Source organism: Lepidochelys olivacea (assembly GCF_965140295.1).
Source record: "Lepidochelys olivacea isolate rLepOli2 genome assembly, chromosome: 8".
NCBI classification, from domain to species: Eukaryota; Metazoa; Chordata; order Testudines; family Cheloniidae; genus Lepidochelys; species Lepidochelys olivacea.
This window is the reverse complement of record NC_140418.1, coordinates 105650756-105675643: the sequence shown is the minus strand read 5'-3', so window position 1 is coordinate 105675643 and position 24888 is coordinate 105650756. Positions and strand designations below refer to the sequence as shown.

Here is a 24888-nt window from a genome sequence, read left to right as displayed (position 1 = left end):
AGAAAATGACCTAGGGGTTACAGTGGACGAGAAGTTGGGTATGAGTCAACAGTGTGCCCTTGTTGCCCAGAAGGCTGTGACAAAGTGGGACTGTTCTTAATGTTTCCTCTGAATAGTGTGGGAGTGCCTCAGTTTCCCCTAGGCAGTTCTTAAGTATCTAGGGGGTGGGGTAAGGGTGTATGATCATTGCAGAGCCCTAGAGGGCCGGTGTGTGCAGGAGTCTGGACACAGAGAATGGCCGACACCCTGTTTCCTGGCAACTGATGGCCTGGACCCTTCCCCCCTGCAAGGTGAGAGCTAAAGGGTTGGAGAACAAAGGAATCAGGTGACCACCTGGCCCGGGAAAGGAACAAAGCCCAGAGGAGGAGGGGCTGGAGGGAGTTTCAGTTTGGGGCTGGCTGGGACATGGAGTGAAGTGCAGACGTGGTTGTCTGGCTCACTGCCCCCCAGAATGGACCCAGCTGAGGGGTCCCGTTCTCTGCACCTGCAAGCTCTGTTTTAGACCATGTTCCTGTCGTCTAATAAACCTTCTGTTTTACTGGCTGGCTGAGAGTCCCGTCTGACTGCGAAGTTGGGGTGCAGGACCCTCTGGCTTCCCCAGCAGCCCCACCTGAGTGGACTCACTGGGGGGAAGCGCACGGAGGGGCAGAGGATGCTGAAAGCTCCGAGGTCAGACGCAGGAAGGTGGAAGCTGTGTGAGCTGTGTGTCCTGAAGACAGGCTGCTCACAGAAAGGCGACTACCCCAGAGTCCTGATTGGCTTCATGGGGAGCAGTTCCAGAGCATCGCCCAGGGACTCCGTGACAAAGGCCAATGGCATTTTGGGATGTATAAGTAGGGGCATTGCCAGCAGATCGAGGGATGTAATCATTCCCCTCTATTCAACGCTGGTGAGGCCTCATCTGGAGTACTGTGTCTACCACAAGAAGGATGGGGGAAAAATTGGAAAGCATCCAGTGGTGGGCAACAAAAATGACTAGGGGGCTGGAACACATGAGTTATGAGGAGAGGCTGAGGGAACTGGGATTGTTTAGTCTGCAGAAGAGAAGAATGAGGGGGGATTTGATAGCTGCTTTCAACTACCTGGAAGGGGGTTCCAAAGAGGATGGATCTAGACTGTTCTCAGTGGTAGCAGATGACGGAACGAGGAGTAATGGTCTCAAGTTGCAGTGGGGGAGGTTTAGGTTGGATATTAGGAAACACTATTTCACTAGGAGGGTGATGAAGCACTGGAATGGGTTACCTGGGGAGGTGGTGGAATCTCCTTCCTTAAACGTCTTTAAGGTCAGTCTTGACAAAGCCCTGGCTGGGATGATTTAGTTGGGGATTGGTCCTGTTTTGAGCAGGGGGTGAGGTCCCTTCCAACGCTGATATTCTATGACTTGGAAAGACCCTCTGTGCGGGACGAGGGGAGAGAGCAGGCCTCTGCTGGGAGTAGTTGGGTGAGAAGGGCCAGGGCATGGATCAAGGCAACGCATGTATGGAAGGGGAAAGCTGGCCCGGGTATGCGGTGTTCGCCGAAGTCTCAGCAGAGTTCCTGCCACAGACTCCCTAGTGTGTGACCCTGGGCACTACCCATGCTAGTGGGTATCTGCACCTAGGAAGAGCTTTGCTCTTCTGGTGCCAGCTCTTGGGCTGGCGGGTGTGTGATGTGGCATGTGCCACACGCTGGCCTATAATGGGGTTAAAGGACCCTAAAGAGACTGGGCAGAAAGCAGCCAGTAGGAGAGGGGCTGGGAGGAGCAGCCAGTCAGGGCTGGCTGAAGATGCTGGGCAGAGCATCTTCAGCTGCTCCGTGGAGGTGGGAGACCTGGCTGCCTGGCAGGAGGAGGAAAGGTGGCACCTTGGACAGAGCAGTGCTGCGTGGGATCAGGGCGAGAGCACGAGCCCCTGGCTCGCTGCTCAGACAGACACGCTGAGGCCCTGAGATAAGGGTGGAGAAGGTGCTGGAAGAGGCCCAGGGAAATAGACTGCAAAGGTGGAAGGGGTGCAGCGTGTGGCTGCTATCTACAGGGTCCCTGGCCTGGGACCCGGATTAGTGGATGGGCCTGGGTTCCCCCCACTCCCCACTGAGGAAGGGGCTGGACTGTCAGACTGCAGGAGTTCCCCACCGAAGTGGGGAGCACTGGGTGGGGCACAGCTGGAGGCCTGGAACGGAGAGGCCTGCAGTCCCTGGAACGACACGGTCAAGGAGGAGAAGTGATGGTGGCAAAAGGTCACCAGAAGGGGGCACTTGGGCTAGCAGAGCTAATCCCCGGGACAGCCGGCAGGAGGCGCTAGCGTGCTGAGTCGCACCCCGTCACAGGGTGGTTTCCTTGAAGCCCCAGCTCCTGGACTCCCATGATCACAGCAGAGGCAGTTTTCATTTAAAAAGAAACAAGTTTCTAGCCCCCGTTACTGCAGAAAACCAGCCGCAAGTGGCTCCGAAAGCAGAAGGCGAAGAGCCCTGGACATGTGTGTTCTCATGGTTTGGGGGGCCTGCCTCCTTGGGGATGGGCAACCACATTGGTCTGAGCAAGAGACCGGGAGCCAGGAATGTCATTGGGATTGTGACCCCACTGCAGCCAGAGGGGCGGGGTTCTTAGCCAGTGATTGTCCGCCACGGCTGCACCCCTCTTGGAGAGCTCTGCTGGGCACAGCTGGGTGGTGGTGGGTGTGACAAAGCGGGACGTTCTTAATGTTCCTCTGAATAGTGTGGGGGTGCCTCAGTTTCCCCTATGCAGTTCTTAAGTATCTAGGGGGTGGGGTAAGGGTGTATGATCGCTGCAGAGCCCTAGAGGGCAGGTGTGTGCAGGGGTCTGGACACAGAGGATGGCTGATGCCCTGTTTCTTGGCAACTGATGGCCTAGGCCCTTCCCCCCTGCAAGGTGAGAGCTAAAAGGTTGGAGAAGAAAGGAATCTGGTGACCAACTGGCCCGGGAAAGAGACCAGGTCCAGAGGAGGGGGGGCTGAAGGGGGAGTCAGTTTGGGGCTGGCTGGGGACATGGAGTGAAGTGCAGACGTGGTTGTCTGGCTCACTGGCCCCCAAAATGGACCCGGCTGAGGGGTCCTGTTCTCTGCACCTGCAAGCTCTGTTTTGGACCATGTTCCTGTCGTCTATTACTGGCTGGCTGAGAGTCACGTCTCACTGTGGAGTTGGGGGGCAGGACCCTCTGGCTTCCCCAGGAGCCCGCCTGAGCGGACTCGCTGGGGGAAGCGCACGGAGGGGCAGAGGATGCTGAATGCTCTGAGGTCAGACCCAGGAAGGTGGGAACTGTGTGTCCTGCAGACAGGCTGCTCACAGAAAGGAGACTTCCCCAGAGTCCTGCCTGGCTCCGTGGAGAGCATCGCCCGGAGACTCCGTGACCATGGGAAGCCCTTCAGCTGCCCCCACTGGGCATATCAGGGCACCTCCTGCTAGGCACACATCTGTGCCTGTCCCTCGGGCCCCACTCCACCTTCCACAGAGCTGCTCCCTGCCGCTGCGCCCCTCACCACCGCGTCTGGGCGCCCCCCACAAGCAGACCATTGGGCTCCCTCCTGGGAATTGTGGGAGCTCCCTGCAGGCCTCGGCGTGGGGCAGACACATGTGAACAGCCGCGTGTGCTCCACTCAGCGAGCCAGGCAGCTAATAATAGCGTGGTGAGGTCAGCGCCGTTCCCCAGCACTTCCTGTTTTGCTGCAAGGGGCCCTGGCTGCAGGTGGGGGTGGGGTGAGTGCGTCCAGGGCGGCGCGGTAACCTTTGCTGGGGAGTTCACATCTTGTGCCTGGCGCGCCGGTGACGCACTTGGGACGCCCCCCCGGCTCCCTGCCCCAGGCTCACATCAAAGCAGTGTGCACTGCCCTCCCCCAGCCCCAGCCAGGCTGACGTAACCCTCCAGGCAAGCAGCTCCCCTGGGCATAGGGGCCTCCCCCACGCTGCCAGCTCAGCTGGGCTCCTAACCCTTCAGCGGGCCAGGGGGCTGGCTGGGGGGTGGAGGAGAAGGGTGGCAGAGTCAGGAGCAGGAGACAGGGAATGTGGAAGAGCAAGAGGTGGCTTGGGGCAGGGTAGGTCAGGTCCGGGGGCACCTGGCCCGCTCCCTGTGAGGCAGGGCATGGCTGGCAATTCCTCCAGGTCCCTGGCTAACGGCGGGATCTGTGCCGGCGTTTGTCTGTCCACTGCGCCCACACGTCCGTGGTGCCGAGGGCTGGAGGCGGGACCAGGCTCTGCATCGTGCCATGGCTCTGGCTTGGGGATCCCCTGGAGGCAGCAAGCGCCAGCCCCCTGGGGCGATGGTGAGGATGCTGAGAGGGCAGAATGTGCTGCCGGGAGGCTGAGCCGGGCACATCACGGGCAGCAGGAGCCAGGGAGGACCTGTGTCACGGAGTCCCTGGGCGATGCTCTGGGACTGCTCCCTACGAAGCCAGGCAGGACTCTGGGGCAGTCTCCTCTCTGGGAGCAGCCTGTCTGCAGGACACACAGCTCACCCGGCTCCACCTTCCTGGGTCTGACCCCGGAGCATTCAGCATCCTCTGCCCCTACTTGCGCTTCCCCCAGCGCGTCCACTCAGGTGGGGTCCTAGGGAAGCCAGAGGGTCCTGCCCCCCAGCTCCGCAGTCAGAAGTGACTCTCAGCCAGACAGTAAAACAGAGGTTTATTAGAGGACAGGAACATGGTCTAAAACAGAGCTTGTCAGTGCAGAGAACAGGACCCCTCAGCCGGGTCCATTTTGGGGGGCAGTGAGCCAGACAACCATGTCTGCCCTTCACTTCATGTCCCAGCCAGCCACAAACTGAAACTCCCTCCAGGCCCCCCCCCTCCCCGGGCTTTGTCCCTTTGGGCCAGGAGGTCACCTGATTCCTTTGTTCTCCAACCCTTTAGCTCTCACCTTGCAGGGGGGAAGGGCCCAGGCCATCAGTGGCCAGGAAACAGGGTGTTGGCCATTCTCTGTGTCCAGGCCCCTGCACACACCTGCCCTCTAGGGCTCTGCAACGATCATACACCCTTACCCCACCCCCTAGATACTTAAGAACTGCACAGGGGAAACTGAGGCATCCCCACAATATTCAGAGGAAACATTAAGAACAAACGGGCCAGACAACCTGGACGCGGGTCTGCCGTGCAGCACAGCCAGAGCCGCAGCCCCAAACCCACAGTCGCTTTCCCCTCTGGTGGCGCCTGGCCCCGTTGAGGGAAATGCCCGCTGGCTGCTCAGCCGGGCCTGGGCCGAGCTGCAGCATCCGTGGCCGGGAAGGGGCTGGCATGGCAGCCAGAGACTGACGGGCGGCGGGCATGGCCCAGCCTGGGGCTGGCGTGGCTAGCGGCATGGTGAGCTACCCAGCCAGTCCCTCCTGGGCCTCGGCTTGTGGGCGCTGCCAGTTCACGTCAGCGGGGATACTGGCTGGAGCGTTAGACGCCGCGAGACAGGGAACAATCCTGCCTTGGCTGGCTGGGGACGCTGGGGCTGCCCTGGGAGGTGAGCGCCGCTCTCGGCGAGTGTCTGGCTGGGCCCCGCTGGGGCTGCCCTGGGAGGTGAGCGCCGCTCTCGGCGAGTGTCTGGCTGGGGACGCTGGGGCTGCCCTGGGAGGTGAGCGCCGCTCTCGGCGAGTGTCTGGCTGGGGACGCTGGGGCTGCCCTGGGAGGTGAGCGCCGCTCTCGGCGAGTGTCTGGCTGGGCCCCGCTGGGGCTGCCCTGGGAGGTGAGCGCCGCTCTCGGCGAGTGTCTGGCTGGGGACGCTGGGCCTGCCCTGGGAGGTGAGCGCCGCTCTCGGCGAGTGTCTGGCTGGGGACGCTGGGGCTGCCCTGGGAGGTGAGCGCCGCTCTCGGCGAGTGTCTGGCTGGGGACGCTGGGGCTGCCCTGGGAGGTGAGCGCCGCTCTCGGCGAGTGTCTGGCTGGGCCCCGCTGGGGCTGCCCTGGGAGGTGAGCGCCGCTCTCGGCGAGTGTCTGGCTGGGGACGCTGGGCCTGCCCTGGGAGGTGAGCGCCGCTCTCGGCGAGTGTCTGGCTGGGGACGCTGGGCCTGCCCTGGGAGGTGAGCGCCGCTCTCGGCGAGTGTCTGGCTGGGGACGCTGGGGCTGCCCTGGGAGGTGAGCGCCGCTCTCGGCGAGTGTCTGGCTGGGGACGCTGGGGCTGCCCTGGGAGGTGAGCGCCGCTCTCGGCGAGTGTCTGGCTGGGGACGCTGGGCCTGCCCTGGGAGGTGAGCGCTGCTCTCGGCGAGTGTCCCAGCAGGGCCTGGGGGCTCAGCAGCAGATGGGACAGGAGAGGTGGTGCCAAGGGCCAGGGGAGTCCCAGGGAGCAGTGCCAGACGCTGGCAGGTGTGGGAGGAGAGGGCTCTTGCTGCTGGGCAAGGGGGGACGGGAGGAGCTGCTCCAGCCTCTGTATTGCTGCTGGGACTCAGGGCCGGGGATCCCACCTTTTGGGGGGGTCATTGCCCCCCAGGGGAGGGAGCTGAGCCTCTCATCCCTGGACCCCTGTGCAGGGGGGCTGTGAGTCCTGGGCAGGTGATGTGGAACGTTCCCAAGGTCAAAACGGGGGCACGTCAACCCCCATGTTTGACACCGAGGGCTGGCAGGCCCCATGGCAGGTTGATCACGTCCAGGCTGAGCCAGGAGCAACCCACCAGTGTCACCCTTTGGCCAAAGAAACCTCAACATGTCCGGCCAGGTCCTCTGAGCCACTGAGCACCAGGGGGGAGCTGTTCAAGACCTGGCAGGATCAGGCCCTGAATAAAGCCCTCTGGTGGCAGTGGGGTGTTCCCCACCCTGCTTGGCTGGGCATTCCCTGCTCTGTCTGGCCACAGGAGCCAGCTGAGCGAGGAGGGGAAACTGAGGCACAAAGACAGGTTTCAGAGTAGCAGCCGTGTTAGTCTGTATTCGCAAAAAGAAAAGGAGTACTTGTGGCACCTTAGAGACTAACCAATTTATTAGAGCATGAGCTTTCGTGAGCTACAGCTCACTTCATCGGATGCAGTGATGATGAAGTGAGCTGTAGCTCACGAAAGCTTATGCTCTAATAAATTGGGTAGTCTCTAAGGTGCCACAAGTACTCCTTTTCTTCTTGAGGCACAAAGCCGCTCCTTGCAGCCGATCTCCAGAGACCTGCTTCGGAGCAGGCTGGCGATGCCATGGCCTCCTGGGAGATGCACCCCTCCACCTGGGCTGCTTCCGGCTCCCCCACCAGAGCTGAGGTTGCCTCTGCAGGGCGGGGGAGGGCTGAGAGCAGGCACTGACAGAGAGGCAGTGATGCCCAGTGAGTAGAGCACTGGGCTGGCTCTCCAGAGACCTGGCTCCTCCTATTCCTGGATCTCCCACTGGCCTGCTGGGGGAACTTGGTCACGTCGTTCCCCCTCCCCATGTCTCAGTTTCCCTTCCCACTCCGGGTTGAGGAGCTCTGTGGGGCAGGGGCTGTCTGTCCCTCTGTACAGTACCCGGTGCAGGGGGCCCTGCTCTCAGCTGGGAGCTGGCAGGAAGCCCTGGCTTTGCCGGAGGAGAGTCAGCAAGGGCACCAGGTCTGTGAGGGCAGAGCTGGGGAGGGGAGGGTGGCAGCTTTCCATGGTGCAGGGAGATTTTCCCCCTTGGTCTGCAAGCTGCTCTCGGTCGCTGATTGATTCAGAGAGTGGCTCAGAGCAGGGTTGGCGGCGAGGAGGAGGCCCCGGGCAACATGCTGACGCCGGGGTTTCTGTTCCACCGAAACGCTGCTCCCAATAGCCACGGGGCCTGTGCTGGTGCAATCAGGAGTCGCTCAAAGGGCCTGATTCTCCCCTCGCTGACGCTGGCAGACTGGTGGATCCCTGATAATGTAGCCATTGGTTCCCAGCCGAGCTGCACCACCCCAGAAGGGGCTCTGTTGCCCGGCACTACCTGGGTGAGAACTACCCCTCGCAGGCATCATTCCCCCCTGCCCGTCCCGCTGACTGAGGAGGGCTGGACATGACCAGCGTGCCCGCGAGACACAGACACGCAGGACTCTGTGCTCCAGAGCTGCCTGGCAGTACCATAGGCCTGGGCCTGGCTCTGGGCCTGGAGATCGGACCCCCTGTGTTGCCCAAATGACCCTGTCGGCTCACAGAGCAGACAGGCTGACGGTGTCCCGCTGGCCTGCTCTGACCTGGGCACCGGGCACCACAGGCAGGCCAGAGGGCCAGTGGCTGAGCTGCACTCCCATGAAGAAGGCTCTGCTCCCCCGACGGCTCCTTAGGGAGCCCTTGGAAACTGGCTTTGCCCAGCTCCTTTCTTCCTTTCCCCGAGTCCTGCCCTGGCCCTGCTGGACCAGCTGCCCTGCTGCACCCCCATTGGTGGCAGCGGGCGCCTGGCTGGGCACAGGGGGCACCGTGGCAGATTGGAGCGAAGGCCGGCAGCTGAGCCGCCCTGCTGTGGGTCTGTGTCAGCCTGCCCCCTGCCCGGGCCTCAGGCTGGTAGCCGGAGCATGGCATCAGGCTGATAGCGCAGCCCTCCGCCTGCCTCGAGGGACCACCCCTTAGGCCCCACTGTTCGCCGGCCACAGAGCCTGGCTTGCCGCTTGTCTGACGCTGGGAGCTGAATTCAATCCATTGCGCCGGGGCTGTGGCAGAGCCGTGCACAGAGCCGCACTGCACCCGGCTCGTGGGTCTCCCCAGCTCTGCCCGTGCCCCTCGTTCCCGACCCGCAGCCCCCTGCTCTTCCAGCCTGGGCTCCCCTCCCCCAGCTCTGCCCGTGCCCCTCGCTCCCGACCCTCAGCCCCCCTGCTCTTCCAGCCTGGGCTCCCCTCCCCCAGCTCTGCCCGTGCCCCTCACTCCCGACCCTCAGCCCCCCTGGTCTTCCAGCCTGGGCTCCCCACCCCCAGCTCTGCCCGTGCCCCTCGCTCCCGACCCGCAGCCCCCTGCTCTTCCAGCCTGGGCTCCCAGCCCAGCTCTGTGGGTGCCCCTCACTCAGGCCAATTAAAATTGAAGGGATTGTTGCCTGAAGCATGGCTCAGAGTTCAGCCTGCCAGGAGCTGCTGGTGCTCAGGGCATGAACTGAGCCAAGAGAAACACTCCCCTGCTCGAGCGTCACCTAGGAACGAGGCGCATTTGTGCGGCCAGAATTGGCCGCTGTTGGGGAGCTGCTCCTGGGCTGGCTGGACCAATGATCGATCTCTTCAGCTACAGCTGCCCCCTGTCCTTAGGATGTTGCCTTCTGAAGTTTCTGAGGCCAGCACATTCCACGTGGGCTCTTGTTGTGTGTATGGTCATGGCAGGCGTTACCGGGGGGCGCTGATACACAGTCTGCCAAGCGCACGAGCAAGTGCTCAGTCTTGGGCAGACAAGCTGCGGGATGAGGCCCTGGTTCTGTGCAGAGGCAGCTGAGCAAGCCACGGCAGCGTTGCTCTCTGCCTTGGGCTCTGATTAGAGTCAAGGCTTGAGGCGGCTGCTCCCTGGGAGCTGGGATTTCCCCGCGTGCTGGTTGAGACCTGCTCTGGTCCAGGCCAGGTGCAGGTGGGTAAACAAGCCAATTGCACTTCGAATAGACCCTGACTCTGCGTCACACATTTCTCCTGCACTGGGAAGCCACCAGGCCCCGGGCGCCTGCTACCACTCAGTGGAGGAGCTGGCGTTTCTGTGCCGCATGCCTCAGTGGGTCTGAGCCGGGCTGGGTGCCTGGTAGCCAACGGAGTCCCGGTGCTGTCAGACCCGGATAGGAGCCCTCCCTGAACAGGCCCTAGCGGAAGCCTTTGCACTCGTTGTTCTCTCCGCTGGCAGCTTCCCCCCGGCGCCCGGCTCTGTGGTTGCTGTCATGCGGCTGGGGCAGGCCTGTCTCAGCAGGGTTTCCCTGGCGCGGGCGGGCGGCTGGCACCACGTGAAGCGCTGCTCGGCGGAAAGAAGCAGGAGGGGAAACCGGCATCAGGTGCCCTGGAAAGTGACGGTTGGGCCCTGGTGCGTGGAACAATCCGTCTGGCGGGGGGAGGAGCCGCCCGCAGGGGGGTTCCCCTGGCTCCCCTTCCAGGGCAGGTTCGGCTGCGATGTGCACAGACCCCTCCCACCAGACCTTGCCACCAATGCAGGGGAGAGCTGCTCTCGCCCTCTGCAGCTGGCTGGGGGTGGGGGGCGGACCCTGTACGGCACCCATTCCCGTCCCTGGGGGTGCAGGGCTTAGCCTGGCTTAGTGACCCCACTGAGGTCCCTGACCTCGACTCTGTCACTCAGTTGTGGAGCAGCCCCTCCCCCCAGCTCCGCGCTGCCCCATGGGTGGGTGGCTCCTGGCGGGAGAGGGTGTGCGGACTGCAAAGGTCTCAGCTACATGGGGGGAGAACAGCCCCGAAGGTCCCAGGGTAGAGATGGGGCTGGGACCAGACAGGTCTATGGGCCACCTCTGCCCTGGGCACGGCCCCCAATACCCCCCACAGAGCAGGGTGAGGGATCGTCTGGCCTGGGACAGAGCCAGCCGCCCAGGAATTCCCTCTTTCCAGCAGTGCCAGCAGCTGTGGGGTGATCTGTGGCAGGGGCTGCTGTGTCTCCCTGTCAAGCCGTGGAGCCCAGATCGGGTCTGCACCCAGATGGGGGGCATTTCGCTGTGGGGTGCTCGGAAGAGCCACCCTGTCTGAGACTGCAGCTAATGCAGCTGCTGTGGGGTGCCCCCTGTGACGAAGTGGGACTGTTCTTAATGTTTCCTTTGAATACTGTAGGGGTGCCTCAGTTTCCCCTAGGCAGTTCTTAAGTCTCTAGGTAGTGGGATAAGGGGGTGCAATTGTTGCAGAGCACAGGGCCAGGGTACATAAATGGCCGACACCCTGTTTCCTGGCAACTGATGGCCTGGACCCTTCCCCCTGCAAGGTGAGAGCTAAAGGGTTGGAGAACAAAGCAATCAGGTGCCCTCCTGGCCTGGGAAAGGGGAAAGCCCAGAGGAGGAGGGGCTGGGGAGAATTGCAGTTTGAGGCTGGCTGGGGACATGGAGTGAAGAGCAGATGTGGTTGTCTGGCTCACTGCCCCCCAAAATGGACCCAGCTGAGGGGTCCTGTTCTCTGCACCTACAAGCTCTGTTTTAGACCATGTCCCTGTCGTCTAATAAACTTTCTGTGTTACTGGCTGGCTGAGAGTCACGTCTGACTGCGGAGTTGTGGGGCAGGACCCTCTGGCTTCCCCAGGACCCTGCCTGGGTGGACTCGCTGGGGGAAGTGCACAGGGGGCAGAGGATGCTGAATGCTCCGGGGTCAGACCCAGGAAGGTGGAGCCGGGTGAGCTTTGTGTCCTGCAGACAGGCTGCTCCCAGCGGGGAGACCTCCCCAGAGTCCTGCCTGGCTTCGTAGGGAGCAGTCCCAGAGCATTGCCCGGGGACTCCGTGACACCCCCCCCAGCCAGGCCTGGCTCCCTGGAGTCACTCTTTGGGCGTCGCTGGCTGCTAGGACCGATTTTGCAGCTGGAAGGGATTTCACTCAGTGAAGCTGGATCCGTCTGGACAGTGCCCCTGCCCAGAGCGCCCAGGGCCTGGTCTCCCTCGAACGTGTGGGCCCAGGTACCTTTACCTGCTGTCCTTACTGTTCAGCTAGTGTCCACCTCATGACACCCAGATGCTGTGGTGATGGGCACCCAGGTGAGAGCCCGGCCAGCTGGCCCTCACCAGCCATGCGTGTCAGGCCGGGTTTGGCGGTACTCACCCAGACTCCAGTGCCTCCCCGATGGATGGCACGGGTGCCCATTTCCCCGGGTTTGGCTGCAGACATTCCCTGGCACTGCGGCATTACCTGTGATGGCGCGGCACACAAATAACCCCAGGCTTGGTGCCAGGGCACCTGACCACACCTCAGTGGCACGGAGCCCCCTCCCTGCCCCGGGCAGGGCTGGCAGGGTAGGAGCATCACCACCCATACAGTCAGCACCCACCCTCCGTTACAGGGCAGCCGGGCACCCCAGCCTGTCAGCTAGGCAGAGGCGGGTGGGGTCTGCTGGGCACGATGGTTCTTGCTGGGCGCCTGCCCTCGGCTTTGGGATCAGGGTGTCTGGGCTGCAGAGCTGTTTGCTGAGGGGCGCTGGGCATCGCCGAGAGGCTGGTGGGGGCAGGGGAGGGGTTTGGAAGCTGCAGGTGGGGTGAGGTTAGGGCTGCACCGTGGGTCAGGGAGTGCCAGGGTGGGAGGGGCAGGAGGTGCTGGGCCCAGACGGAGGGGGTTAACGGTCATGCCATTGTTGGGGGACTGTGGCAGGTGTCTTCACGGCCGGGCCCCTGGCGCTCTGCTCCCCCCGGTGTGTTTGCGGCCGGGCCCCTGGCGCTCTGCTCCCCCCGGCATGTTCGCGGCCGTGCCGGGCCCCTGGTGCTCTGCTCCCCCGGTGTGTTCGCGGCCGTGCCGGGCCCCTGGTGCTCTGCTCCCCCTGTGTGTTCGCGGCCGTGCCGGGCCCCTGGTGCTCTGCTCCCCCGGTGTGTTTGCGGCCGGGCCCCTGGCGCTCTGCTCCCCCCGGCGTGTTCGCGGCCGTGCCGGGCCCCTGGCGCTCTGCTCCCCCCGGTGTGTTTGCGGCCGGGCCCCTGGCGCTCTGCTCCCCCCGGCGTGTTCGCGGCCGTGCCGGGTGTCACGGAGTCCCTGGGCGATGCTCTGGAACTGCTCCCCATGAAGCCAGTCAGGACTCTGGGGTAGTCGCCTTTCTGTGAGCAGCCTGTCTTCAGGACACACAGCTCACACAGCTTCCACCTTCCTGGGTCTGACCTCGGAGCATTCAGCATCCTCTGCCCCTCCGTGCGCTTCCCACAGCGAGTCCACTCAGGTGGGGCTCCTGGGGAAGCCAGAGGGTCCTGCACCCCAACTTCGCAGTCAGACAGGACTCTCAGCCAGCCAGTAACACAGAAGGTTTATTAGACGACAGGAACATGGTCTAAAACAGAGCTTGTAGGTGCAGAGAACGGGACCCCTCAGCTGGGTCCATTTTGGGGGGCAGTGAGCCAGACAACCACGTCTGCACTTCACTCCATGTCCCAGCCAGCCCCAAACTGAAACTCCCTCCAGCCCCTCCTCCTCTGGGCTTTGTCCCTTTCCCAGGCCAGGAGGTCACCTGATTCCTTTGTTCTCCAACTCTTTAGCTCTCACCTTGCAGGGGAGAAGAGCCCAGGCCATCAGTTGCCAGGAAACAGGGTGTCGGCCATTCTCTGTGTCCAGACTCCTGCACACACGGGCCCTCTAGGGCTCTGCAATGATCATACACCCTTACCCCACCACCTAGATACTTAAGAACTGCCTAGGGGAAACTGAGGCACCCCCATACTATTCAGAGGAAACATTAAGAAGAGTCCCACTTCATCACACCGGGCCCCTGGCGCTCTGCTCCCCCCGGTGTGTTCGCGGCCGGGCCCCTGGCGCTCTGCTCCCCCGGTGTGTTTGCGGCCGGGCCCCTGGCGCTCTGCTCCCCCCGGCGTGTTCGCGGCCGTGCCGGGCCCCTGGCGCTCTGCTCCCCCTGGTGTGTTCGTGGCCGGGCCCCTGGCGCTCTGCTCCCCCCGGTGTGTTTGCGGCCGGGCCCCTGGCGCTCTGCTCCCCCCGGCGTGTTCGCGGCCGGGCCCCTGGCGCTCTGCTCCCCCCGGTGTGTTTGCGGCCGGGCCGGGCCCCTGGCGCTCTGCTCCCCCCGGTGTGTTTGCAGCCGGGCCCCTGGCGCTCTGCTCCCCCCGGCGTGCTCGCGGCCGTGCCGGGCCCCTGGCGCTCTGCTCCCCCCGGTGTGTTCGTGGCCGTGCCGGGCCCCTGGCGCTCTGCTCCCCCCGGTGTGTTCGCGGCCGGGCCCCTGGCGCTCTGCTCCCCCCGGCGTGCTCGCGGCCGTGCCGGGCCCCTGGCGCTCTGCTCCCCCCGGTGTGTTCGTGGCCGTGCCGGGCCCCTGGCGCTCTGCTCCCCCCGGTGTGTTCGCGGCCGGGCCCCTGGCGCTCTGCTCCCCCGGTGTGTTCGCGGCCGGGCCCGTGGCGCTCTGCTCCCCCCGGTGTGTTCGCGGCCGGGCCCCTGGCGCTCTGCTCCCCTGGTGTGTTCGCGGCCGTGCCGGGCCCCTGGCGCTCTGCTCCCCCCGGTGTGTTCGCGGCCGGGCCCCTGGCGCTCTGCTCCCCCCGGTGTGTTCGCGGCCGGGCCCCTGGCGCTCTGCTCCCCCCAGTGTGTTCGCGGCCGTGCCGGGCCCCTGGCGCTCTGCTCCCCCCGGCGTGTTCGCGGCTGGGCCCCTGGCGCTCTGCTCCCCCCGGTGTGTTCACGGCCGGGCCCCTGGCGCTCTGCTCCCCCCGGCGTGTTCGCGGCCGGGCCCCTGGCGCTCTGCTCCCCCCGGTGTGTTCGCGGCCGTGCTGACATCGCTGCTGTGGCAAGTCAGGTGTTTCCTGTTTACCCTGCGGCGGGGAGGCCTTTGCCTGGCGGTGTTAGAACCGAAATACTTGCTCGGGCTGTGGTCACCCAGCCCCGGAGCAGGGACAGGACAAGCGGGCCCCGGGGTGGGACAGTTTGTCCTCCAAAGAACTGTGCGAACAGTGTGTCACAGCAGACGCACACCGTGAGGTACACGCACAGTCAGGCGCCCATGCGGTTTGTGCCCAGACGCGCGGGGTGAGATACAGGCGTACGCACGGACCGGTCACACACCGACCTACAGGCCCGCGTGGGGTGAGATACAGGCGTACGCACGGACCGGTCACACGCCGACCTACAGGCACACGCGGGGTGAGATACAGGCGTACGCACGGACCGGTCAAACGCCGACCTACAGGCACACGCGGGGTGAGATACAGGCGTACGCACGGACCGATCACACACCGACCTACAGGCCCACGCGGGGTGAGATACAGGCGTACGCACGGACCGGTCACACGCCGACCTACAGGCCCACGCGGGGTGAGATACAGGCGTACGCACGGACCGGTCACACGCCGACCTACAGGCCCACGCGGGGTGAGATACAGGCGTACGCACGGACCGATCACACGCCGACCTACAGGCCCACGCGGGGTGAGATACAGGCGTACGCACGGACCGGTCACACGCCGACCTACAGGCCCACGCGGGGTGAGATACAGGCGTACGCACGGACCGGTCTCACGCCGACCTACAGGCCCGCGCGGGGTGAGATACAGGCGTACGCACGGACCGGTCACACGCCGACCTACAGGCCCGCGCGGGGTGAGATACAGGCGTACGCACGGACCGGTCACACGCCGACCTACAGGCCCGCGCGGGGTGAGATACAGGCGTACGCACGGACCGGTCACACGCCGACCTACAGGCCCGCGCGGGGTGAGATACAGGCGTACGCACGGACCGGTCACACGCCGACCTACAGGCCCGCGCGGGGTGAGATACAGGCGTACGCACGGACCGGTCACACGCCGACCTACAGGCCCGCGCGGGGTGAGATACAGGCGTACGCACGGACCGGTCACACGCCGACCTACAGGCCCGCGCGGGGTGAGATACAGGCGTACGCACGGACCGGTCACACGCCGACCTACAGGCCCGCGCGGGGTGAGATACAGGCGTACGCTGTGAAACCGAGCGCTGGGGCTGCTCCCGACTGTGCTGGCTGGGGGAGCAGCTCCATGCTCCAGCCCGGCCGTGGGGCGCCCCCTGCTGGCGCCCCTACAAACCGTGTAAATCCTTCGGGACCGACCTTCACAGGAACCAAGGATCTGGCCCCACTGAATGCCAGGCGGGCACGACTGCCGTGGTGGCCTGGCTCATGCCCCGTCCCTCGGAGCGGCTGAGAACAGGACAGGCTGAGATCCCGTCCGAGGCAGGGCATGTGCGTGCGTGTGTGTGAGTGTGAGTGTGCGCCACGTGTGCACGGCACGGTTGTGTGTGATTTGTGGAGCTGGGTGTCTGTGCTCTGGGTGCCACGTGTGAATTGTGGTGCTGTGTGTTGTATAGCTGTGCCGTGTGTGAGTCGGGGCCTGGGTGCCCTGTGTGCACGGCACGGCTGTGTGTGTGTGTCTGTGTGTGCGTGGCAGGCGTACGTTGTACCTGTGTGTGTTGGCAGTGCCCCACAGGTGACGGCTCCAGCCCCAGTCATGGACCCCCCGCCCCACGGCTCACTCTCTGTGTCGCAGGTGCCCGGCCCTGGCAACGCCCCCCTCTGCCCCCCAACGGAGCAGCAGCCTCGCTGGGCCCCCCCAACCCTTGCCCAGTGCCTTGAGGGTGCAGCGATCCTGGGAGCTCTTTGGGGTGGGGATCCCTGCAAAACCGCCCGGCCCTTGTGCGGCCCTGACCCGCAGGCTCCCTGGGGCGGGGCAGCCTCCCTGCTGGGAAGCGCAAGGGGGTGCTGCCTGCCACCCCCGAGCCCGTGTCCCTGCGGCCCCCCAGCAGAGCCGAGCTGAGCCTGGGGCTCCCAGGGTGACGCTCCCAACGAGAGGCTCATGGCCCCGTTTCCCTCCCAGCGAAGGCCGCCAGGGTGACAATGCCCCAGCGGGCACCGAGCCCTGGGCTCCACCGGCTGCGTGGGGGGACGTGGCGAATCCTAGAGCTCGTGAGACTGAGCGATTGTAAGCAGGGGCTAGTCAGACACCCCCGACCCCCCGCTCCGCCGGTGCCCCTCACTCCCGACGCGCAGCCCCCTCCTAGCCCAGCCCTGGGCTCCCCCACGGCTCCGCCGGTGCCCCTCACTCCTGACCCGCAGCCCCCCGCTAGCCCAGCCCTGGGCTCCCCCACGGCTCCGCCGGTGCCCCTCACTCCCGACGCGCAGCCCCCCGCTAGCCCAGCTCTGGGCTCCCCCACGGCTCCGCCGGTGCCCCTCACTCCCGACCCGCAGCCCCCCGCTAGCCCAGCCCTGGGCTCCCCCACGGCTCCACCGGTGCCCCTCACTCCCGACGCGCAGCCCCCCGCTAGCCCAGCCCTGGGCTCCCCCACGGCTCCGCCGGTGCCCCTCACTCCTGACCCGCAGCCCCCTGGTGTGCCATGCCCCCTTCTCCAGCTGACTCCGGCTGTCTGTCTGTGCTCTCCCTGCAGGCGGCTGTGACCTACGGACAGATGGACCTGCAGCAGCACTGCCTGGTGTTCGTGGAGGACCACACGCGGGTATGGGCACTCAGGGAGCGAGGGGGGGCCCAGGGCCCCAGCGCTGTGCATCGGCCGGCCCCCACCGAGCTCTGGCAATAGCCCCACGCCCCGCCGGCAGACTCAGGCATGCGGCCAGGGCCCCACGTGGAACCAGCCCTGAGCAGCCAAGAGAAGGGGCGTCGCCCCAGGCAGGGGGGCACAGGCCAGGCTGGCCCTGTCAGTGCAGGGCCCCGGGGGGTAGGATGCCCCAGATGGCCATGGGCAGCGGGTGCTGGGTCACGCAGGGGGCGCTGGGCGAGGGGAGCTGGGTCACGAGGGGGGCACTGGGCGAATGGGTCTGGGTCACGCAGGGGCGCTGGGCGAGGGGAGCTGGGTCACGCAGGGGGCGCTGGGCGAATGGAGCTGGGTCACGCGGGGGCGCTGGGCGAATGGAGCTGGGTCACGCGGGGGCGCTGGGCGAGGGGAGCTGGGTCACGCAGGGGGCGCTGGGTGAATGGAGCTGGGTCACGCGGGGGCGCTGGGCGAGGGGCGAGGGGAGCTGGGTCACGCGGGGGCGCTGGGCGAGGGGAGCTGGGTCACGAGGGGGGCACTGGGCGAATGGGTCTGGGTCACGCAGGGGCGCTGGGCGAGGGGAGCTGGGTCACGCAGGGGGCGCTGGGCGAATGGAGCTGGGTCACGCGGGGGCGCTGGGCGAGGGGAGCTGGGTCACGCGGGGGCGCTGGGCGAGGGGAGCTGGGTCACGCAGGGGGCGCTGGGTGAATGGAGCTGGGTCATGCGGGGGCGCTGGGCGAGGGGCGAGGGGAGCTGGGTCACGCGGGGGCGCTGGGCGAGGGGAGCTGGGTCACGCAGGGGGCGCTGGGTGAATGGAGCTGGGTCACGCGGGGGCGCTGGGCGAGGGGAGCTGGGTCACGCGGGGGCGCTGGGCGAATGGGTCTGGGTCACGCGGGGGTGCTGGGCGAATGGGTCTGGGTCACGCAGGGGGTGCTGGGCGAGGGGAGCTGGGTCACGTGGGGGTTCCCAGGGCCCCTTCTGCCCTCAAGGTCGATGAGTCTGAGCTGCTGCTCCCCTCGGGTGGGGTGCAGCAGAGGGGTGGCGGGATGGGACAGGGCAGAGGGGGGATGGGGGTGGGGCGGATCAGAGGGGTGGCAGGATGGGGCAGGGCGGAGCAGAGGGGTGGCAGGACAGGGGCAGGGCAGAGGGGGCGGGTCAGGGGGGCAGTAGGACAGGGACGACGGGAGGGGTGGGCGGCAGGTACATGCCCGGCAGTTGTGGGGCGGGGTTCTGGGCCCGCCCCATGCCAGGTGGGGCCAGCCCCGCTGCCAGGCTGCCAGGGGTGACCGGGCCCGTTTGTGGCACCTCAGGAGGTTGTGCAGACACGGGGCTTCCACGAGCTGTCGGGCGTGGCGCTGGGGGTCGTGCTGCAGAGCGACCGGCTGGCCATCGACGAGCCGGACCTGATCCGGGCTGTGCGGGAATGGGCCCACGTCAGCTCGGTGAGTGCCGGCAGCCCCAGGGCCAGGAGCTGGGGCTCACCCAGCGAGGGGCTTTCTCAGCCCCCACCACGGGGAGGCTGGCAGGGGTTGTTCCCTGGCGTGCGGGGGGTGGGATGTGTCCCCGGTCACCCACTGAGTGCATGGCAGAGCTGGGAATGAACTCCCCCGACTCTAACCCATAGACCCCACTCCCCGCCCAGAGCCGGGGGAGAACCAGGCGTCCTGGCTGCCAGATCCCTCCGCCCCACCCCTATAGATCCCTCTGCCCTCCCCTCCCCTCGCCTCCCAGAGCTGGGGATAGAACCCAGGCATCCTGGCTGCCAGCCCCCACCCACCCCAGCCCACCCAGGAGAAGCAGAGCACAGGGCCCCAGGGGTGTCCCCCACCCAGGACCCAATCTCTGGGGCACAAGCACAGGTGATGCCAGTCCCTGCCCAGACCTCAGTGCTCCCCTGTCTGCCCTGGGGGCGAGATGCCAGGGCTCTGTCCCTTGGGATGCCTGAGGGGGACTGGTCGCTGCAGGGCCGAGCACACAGGAGGGCGGATGGTGGTGGCTGGTGACATGGGCCCCCATCACCTGGGAACCTGGCCGAGACCCCCAGCCCATCTCCTGCCGGCTGCCAAAGAGCTGGGGGGCCCTGCCACCCCGGGGTCAAAGGCCCCAGATCGCACCCCCCCCCTCCGGCTCCCCATTTCCTCCCCGCCCCGGCTCTCTGGGTCATGGATCCGGCCCCTGACTCTGCACTCCTGTTCCAGGCCGTCCTGGAGCGGCCGGTGGCCGAGGTGGCAGCAGGGCCGGTGCGCGAGCTCCGCCTACCCCTGCTCTCGCCCCGCGAGCTGGCAGCCCTGGAGAGCCACAACCAGAGGGACCCGCTCATCCCGGTGAGGGGCCAGCCGGCTGCGTCCGTCCGGCTGCGTCCGTCCGGCTGTCCTTTGGCCCCATCTATCTCGGTGTCTGTCTGGCTGTGTCCAGCTGGCTGTCCATGAGCCCTGGCTGTCTCTGTGTCCGTCCGTCTGTGTCCGTCCGTCTGTGTCTGTCTGTCTGTCCATGGGCCCCAGCTGTGGCCGTCTGTCTGTGTCCGTCTGTCCATGGACCCGGGCTGTCTCTGTGTCCATCTGTCTGTGTCCATCTGGCTGTCCACGCTCCCCAGCTGTGTCTGTGTCCGTCTGTCTGCCTGTGCGGCCCTGGCTGTCTACGTCCATCTGTCTATGTCCATCTGTCTGTCTGTGTCCATCTGTCCATGCACCCCATCTGTGTCTGTGTCTGTCTGTTCAGTCACCCCTGGCTGAGATCAGGCCCTTGGGAAGGCCTGGCCAGCCTAAGGCATTTGGGGGCGGGGGCTGAGCCCCATGGGACCTGCTCCAGGCCCTTGGGCCAGCCCCTGGGGTCAGTCTGGACAGTGTCCCCAGGATGGGGAGAGGCTGGTGAGAGATGCCAAGGGACTGGGGTCAGGAAGCTGCTGCTGGGGAGAAGCAGGGATGTTTGCGGCCTGCCCCACATCCCCCTGTGCCAGGCACCAGCCCTATCGCCCTCTCCGTCCCTGTCACTTCTTGGTGCCTCTTGCAGCCCTGTCCTGCCCCACGGCCCCAAGCCCCCTGGTGCCAGTCCCCGTGTCCAGCTGGGCCCGGCTGCGAGCTGCGTGCCCGGGGACAGCCCTGGCATGGCTGGGACCGGCCGGCATTGCAGCAACCTGGTGTCACCCCCGCAGGTGGAGTGCATCGCTGAGGCCTGGAAGTGCCACGCGCTGAGGAAGGGGAGAGGGGCGCCATCCCGTCTGTACCAGTGCCGCAGGGGCACCCAGCCCCGGGAGCACCACAGCTACCTCCAGTGAGGGGGCGGCAGTCAGCGGCGGGCGCCGGGCGTTGCCCGGGGGCAGGGAGAGGCTGTTCCTGCCTCTCTGGGACGAGTGACGGGCAAAGCGAACTTCCCAGGACACCGCTGGTCTTGTGCCCCCGACATGCCAGAGCTGGGGGCAGGCCATTGTCCTGCGTGCGTGGGGGGGGCACGGCTGAGACGGGGGCTGTCCCAGCCATGCTGCGCCCCACAGCCGCCGGGGCATTGTGCTAAGCTCAGCCTGCCCACAACGCCTCACGTCTGAGCCTGATCTCGGGTGGAGCTGGGGAAGGTCAGGTTAGTACCTCCTGCAGCCCGGGGCCAGCTACAGCAGCCCAGGGGCTGCTCTAATGTACACCTGGGCTGTAACAAGGGCTAGCTAGCAGCTCAGACTAGCCAGAGGGCCCAGCCTGGTGGGCAAGCCCCCTCCTGTCTACCCTGGGGTGCGTGCTGCCCAAAGATCCCCCTGAGCCGGAGGGAGCCCCGGCTTGGGTTGCTAGCTGCTTTCCAGCCCCTTTGTGCACAGGCCCTGCCTCTCCAGCGTGTGTATGATCCCGGGCGGGGGTTAGATGCCCACAAGCCCCAGGGCCATGCCTCTCACCAAGTCACAGGGCCACCGAAGGAGGGGGCCAGCCCTGGCACATGCTGGGCAAGGCCTCAGGGGGTCACTTGGGGCCCTGGGGCTGCCCTGCACTGCAGGCAGGATCAATACATCTCCATGGAGCTCATTGCTGAGTCAGCGTCTTGATTTCAGTAACGCCTCAGAGCTGGGGGGAGCCCTGGGCTCGGCTAGCAGGGAGCTGCTGGTCGGGAGTGAGGGGCACCACAGAGCTGGCAGTGGGTAAAGCCCAGGGCTGAGCTAGCAGGGGGCTGCAGAGATAGACTAAGGGGGTCTGGGGGGGAGTTGCCCATTGACAGCCTATGGCCAGCACCCCATGTCCCTGCACCCCACATCCCCGGGTGAGTCAGGGTGGGGGCAAGGGCTAGCTCTGCCTGGGAAAGCCCCTAGGACAGTGGGCTCCCCTTTGTGACTGTAGCCCCTGCTGGGGGTCCAGACTCCTGGGTTCATTGCCCTGCCACCGGCCCCCTGTGGGACCTCAGGGAAGTTGTGCTCTTGCTCTGTGCCTCAGTTTCCCTATCTATGGCAGGGCTGCCAGGCTGAGACCAGCCAGAGCCCACAGAGGGGTGGCACCGGAGATGGGGTCCCCCAACGCTGGTAGCAAGGGCGCCTGCCAGCTGGGTGGGTAACAGCAGCGGGCACAGTGCAGCACGGCCAGACCGGCCCCCCCATCTGTCGGTCTAGGCTGCCCAGCTCCCTGCACTCTCTGCCCATCACACGTAGCAGCAGCCGCTCAGGGTCAGTGCAAGGCGCTGGATCCCGAGGCCGGCGCTGAGCCATCCCTGTGGCACTGATGGGTCTTGACCTCCAGGGACCCCAGCCAGCTCGTGGCCCAGCCTAGCCTGGGCCTGGTGCAGCTCGACGAGCCCTTGGCACCTCTTCCGCCCCACGCCCTGCCTCGCTGGCTCTGGGTCTGCGCTCGGTGTGGTCACCTCCACCTGGCCTGCAGCTACCCCTCGGGGTGGGCAGAGCCAGGGCAGCAGGCTGCTTCCACTCCCTGCAGCACTCTGCCCTGCTGCCCAGGGACACCAGAGGCAGAGGTGAGGGGCCCGCCCAGCCCGGGGAGCCAGTACAGCGTTCCCTTCTTCAGCCAGGTGGGGACACTGAGGCCGGGATTGCCTAGGACAGTCAGTTCCTCTGGGGCCCATGGGAGCCAATGCCGGGATGTGCTACCCTGCATGCCCACCCTGTCCAGGGGGCACGGGGCAGCAGGGACATGGCCCTGTGACCCGACAGAAGGGTGCTACACAACCCGACTGCCAGCACGCTGAGCCCAAGGACTCTGGGCCAGGCATCGACGGGGGACGAGGGCTCAGTGGCCTCCATGGGGAAGGGACCAGGCCAGCCCGTGGGGGCCAGCGGGACGTGCTGGGCTCAGGCCTTGGGATCTGCTGGAGCTTGGCTGCCTGGCAGGCCTCCACCCAGGGGGTCCAGCTTGTCTCCTGCAGGCAGGGCGGGGGCCCCAGTCCCGCTCCTCGTTCCCAGGCCCCACGCCAGGGACATGACAGTCTATTCTTGGCGCCCTAGGAACTGGCAGCTGAGCCCCTGGGTTGGCCCACGGGATTTTTAGCTCAGCCCAGGGCCGCTGCTGGATTTCTGGCTTCTTTGCCAGGGACCTCTGGAGCGTCCAGCCAGGGCAGGCCCAGCTCAGGGACTTTGCTCCTGCTCACACCCAGGGTCTTGGCAGCCGAGAGGGAGCCGGCAAAGACCACGGGTGAGATGTGGGTGGGGGTCTCAGCCAAGGCTGCAGCCGGGGGGCTGGGCCTGCCGCGAGTGCCCAGGCTCAGAAGGGTGAGGCTGGGGCAGGACCTGGCTGGGACACAGCAGGATGACGTGGTGATGGCGATTCAGTGGGGGGTGATGCCCTTCCGTGGCCGTGCAGAGCTAGGAGGCGCTGTGGTAGAGGGGAGCCTTCCTTGACCCTAGTGCCCCAGTGTGGGGGTTAGCTGGGGGGGGCAGTATGATCTGCTGGGGGGATTCCATGCCCTGCTGTGGCCATGGCTCCGGGGGGGCAGCAAGCCCTGCTGTGGCCGTGGCTCCGGGGGCACCGCGCCCTGCTGTGGTCACGGCACCGGGGGGCACCGTGCCCTGCTGTGGCCGTGGCTCCGGGGGGGCAGCAAGCCCTGCTGTGGCCATGGCTCCGGGGGCACCATGCCCTGCTGTGGCCATGGCTCCGGGGGGCACCGTGCCCTGCTGTGGCCATGGCTCGGGGGGGGCACAGCAGCTGAGTGCAGGCCCTGTGGCGAGGAGGGGCCGGCTGCAGGCCATGTGTGTTTGGGGTGTGGGTTGCTAAGTGGCCGTGGAGCTGAGGCCTGGCTGGGTGCCTGCAGGGAAGCCCTGCCGGAGCCCTCTGGCATGCACTGACTCATCGGCTGAGGCGGGGAGAGGTCGGAGCAGCCCTGGGCCTTGGCAGCGAGGCGATCCAGCCCCTGAGGCAGCCGCACTGGGATGACTCACGCTCCAGTCGCCCTGCACTGGTGTCAGTTGTGGCTGTGCTGGGCGGCCGGCGGAACCAGTGCGGACACGGCTCAGGGGAAGGGGCTCCAGGCAGCGCCGGGATCAGAGGCTCCAGAGCCTGGCATGCCAGCAGGGCTGCCACCTGCCCACGTGGTCACAGGAGTGTCGTGCTAGTCAGGGAGCTGGCCTGGGAACTGTCAGGATGTTCAGTGCCCGCGGCCAGCAGCCCTGCCTGTGGGCTCAGCAGCACCCGCGGGGCTTGGTGTTTTGGGACCTCAGAGGTGGCAGCCCCAGATGCTGGGTCGAAGGGGCTGCTCCTCCAGCACATTGTCCCGCAGAGAGTCATTTACACTCACTGTGCACAGGGGTAACTTGTCAGCAGGACTGGGGCAGGATTAGGCCCAATGGGCAGGGCCAGGGCAGGATTGGGCCCTTGATTTTCCCCTGACCAGGTCCCCCTGGAGCTGAGCGATCAGCACCTGAATGACGCAGCCCTGCACCCTGCCCCACAGGAGGCCACAGGGCTCCCTGGCCCTGCCCCTGCGGGACCTGCCCCCTCACCGGGCCAGGTAGACCCAGAGCTGAGAAGCTGTGAGGAGTCCTGACACAAGCACATGGCTCTGCGCCCCACCCCAGGCGCCTGCTTGCTGCCCCGGTGCAGGACCTCTGGAGCCAGGTGTGGGGCCGGGGCGGGGGGACTCCTTGGCTTTAATGAGCGAGTTATTCCAGCTGCTGAGTGAGAGCTGGGGCCCTGTGTGCACCCCCCAGCTCTGCCCGTGCCCCCCACTCCCAGCCTCCAGCACCCCTGCTGTTCTGCCGGCCTGACTTTGGCTGGCATTACCGGTGCCCCACACTCCTGACCCGCAGCCCCCCGCTTTCCCAGCCCTGGGCACCCCCATAGCTCTGCCGGTGCCCCTCACTCCCGAGCTGCAGCCCCCCGCTATCCCAGCTCTGGGCACCCCCATAGCTCTGCCGGTGCCCCTCACTCCTGACCCGCAGCCCCCCACTTTCCCAGCCCTGGGCACCCCCATAGCTCTGCCGGTGCCCCTCACTCCTGACCCGCAGCCCCCCGCTTTCCCAGCCCTGGGCACCCCCATAGCTCTGCCGGTGCCCCTCACTCCTGACCCGCAGCCCCCCGCTTTCCCAGCCCTGGGCACCCCCATAGCTCTGCCGGTGCCCCTCACTCCCGAGCTGCAGCCCCCCGCTTTCCCAGCCTGGGCACCCCCATAGCTCTGCCGGTGCCCCTCACTCCTGACCCGCAGCCCCCCACTTTCCCAGCCCTGGGCACCCCCATAGCTCTGCCGGTGCCCATCACTCCCGACCCGCAGCCCCTGCTACCCTGGCCCTGTTTTTCTGATCTTTTTCAAGCCTGGGGTTGGCACTGGGTGTTGCCCATCCTCAGCGCCCTCCCTCCCCCCGGCTGAGCCCTTTGCTCCCAGTGACTCCGGAGTCCAAAGGCCATGAGGAGTGGGGTGCAGGGCCCCCGTTCACACCACTGCCCAGCCTGGCCAGGGTGGGGACAGAGGTCACTCCAGCAGCTGCCTCCTTATCTCTGGCAGGGGGTGGGGGGTGAAACACGCGCCAGGCCCTTTACG

At 66.1% G+C, this 24888-nt stretch overlaps 1 protein-coding gene across 3 annotated transcripts in view; it reads left to right on the top strand.

The window, feature by feature from the left end:
* BTBD19 (BTB domain containing 19) overlaps positions 1 to 20945 on the top strand; it is a 79599-nt gene extending 58654 nt beyond the window's left edge. For all 3 annotated transcript variants that reach the window (XM_084636157.1, XM_084636158.1, XM_084636156.1), the window contains 4 exons: positions 16840 to 16908; positions 18252 to 18383; positions 19140 to 19265; positions 20093 to 20945. In XM_084636157.1, coding sequence (XP_084492283.1) covers positions 16840 to 16908; positions 18252 to 18383; positions 19140 to 19265; positions 20093 to 20215 — 450 coding nt within the window. In that variant the 3' untranslated portion in view covers positions 20216 to 20945. The remainder of the gene's footprint in view (positions 1 to 16839; positions 16909 to 18251; positions 18384 to 19139; positions 19266 to 20092) is intronic.
* The last annotated feature ends 3943 nt before the right edge of the window (positions 20946 to 24888 follow it).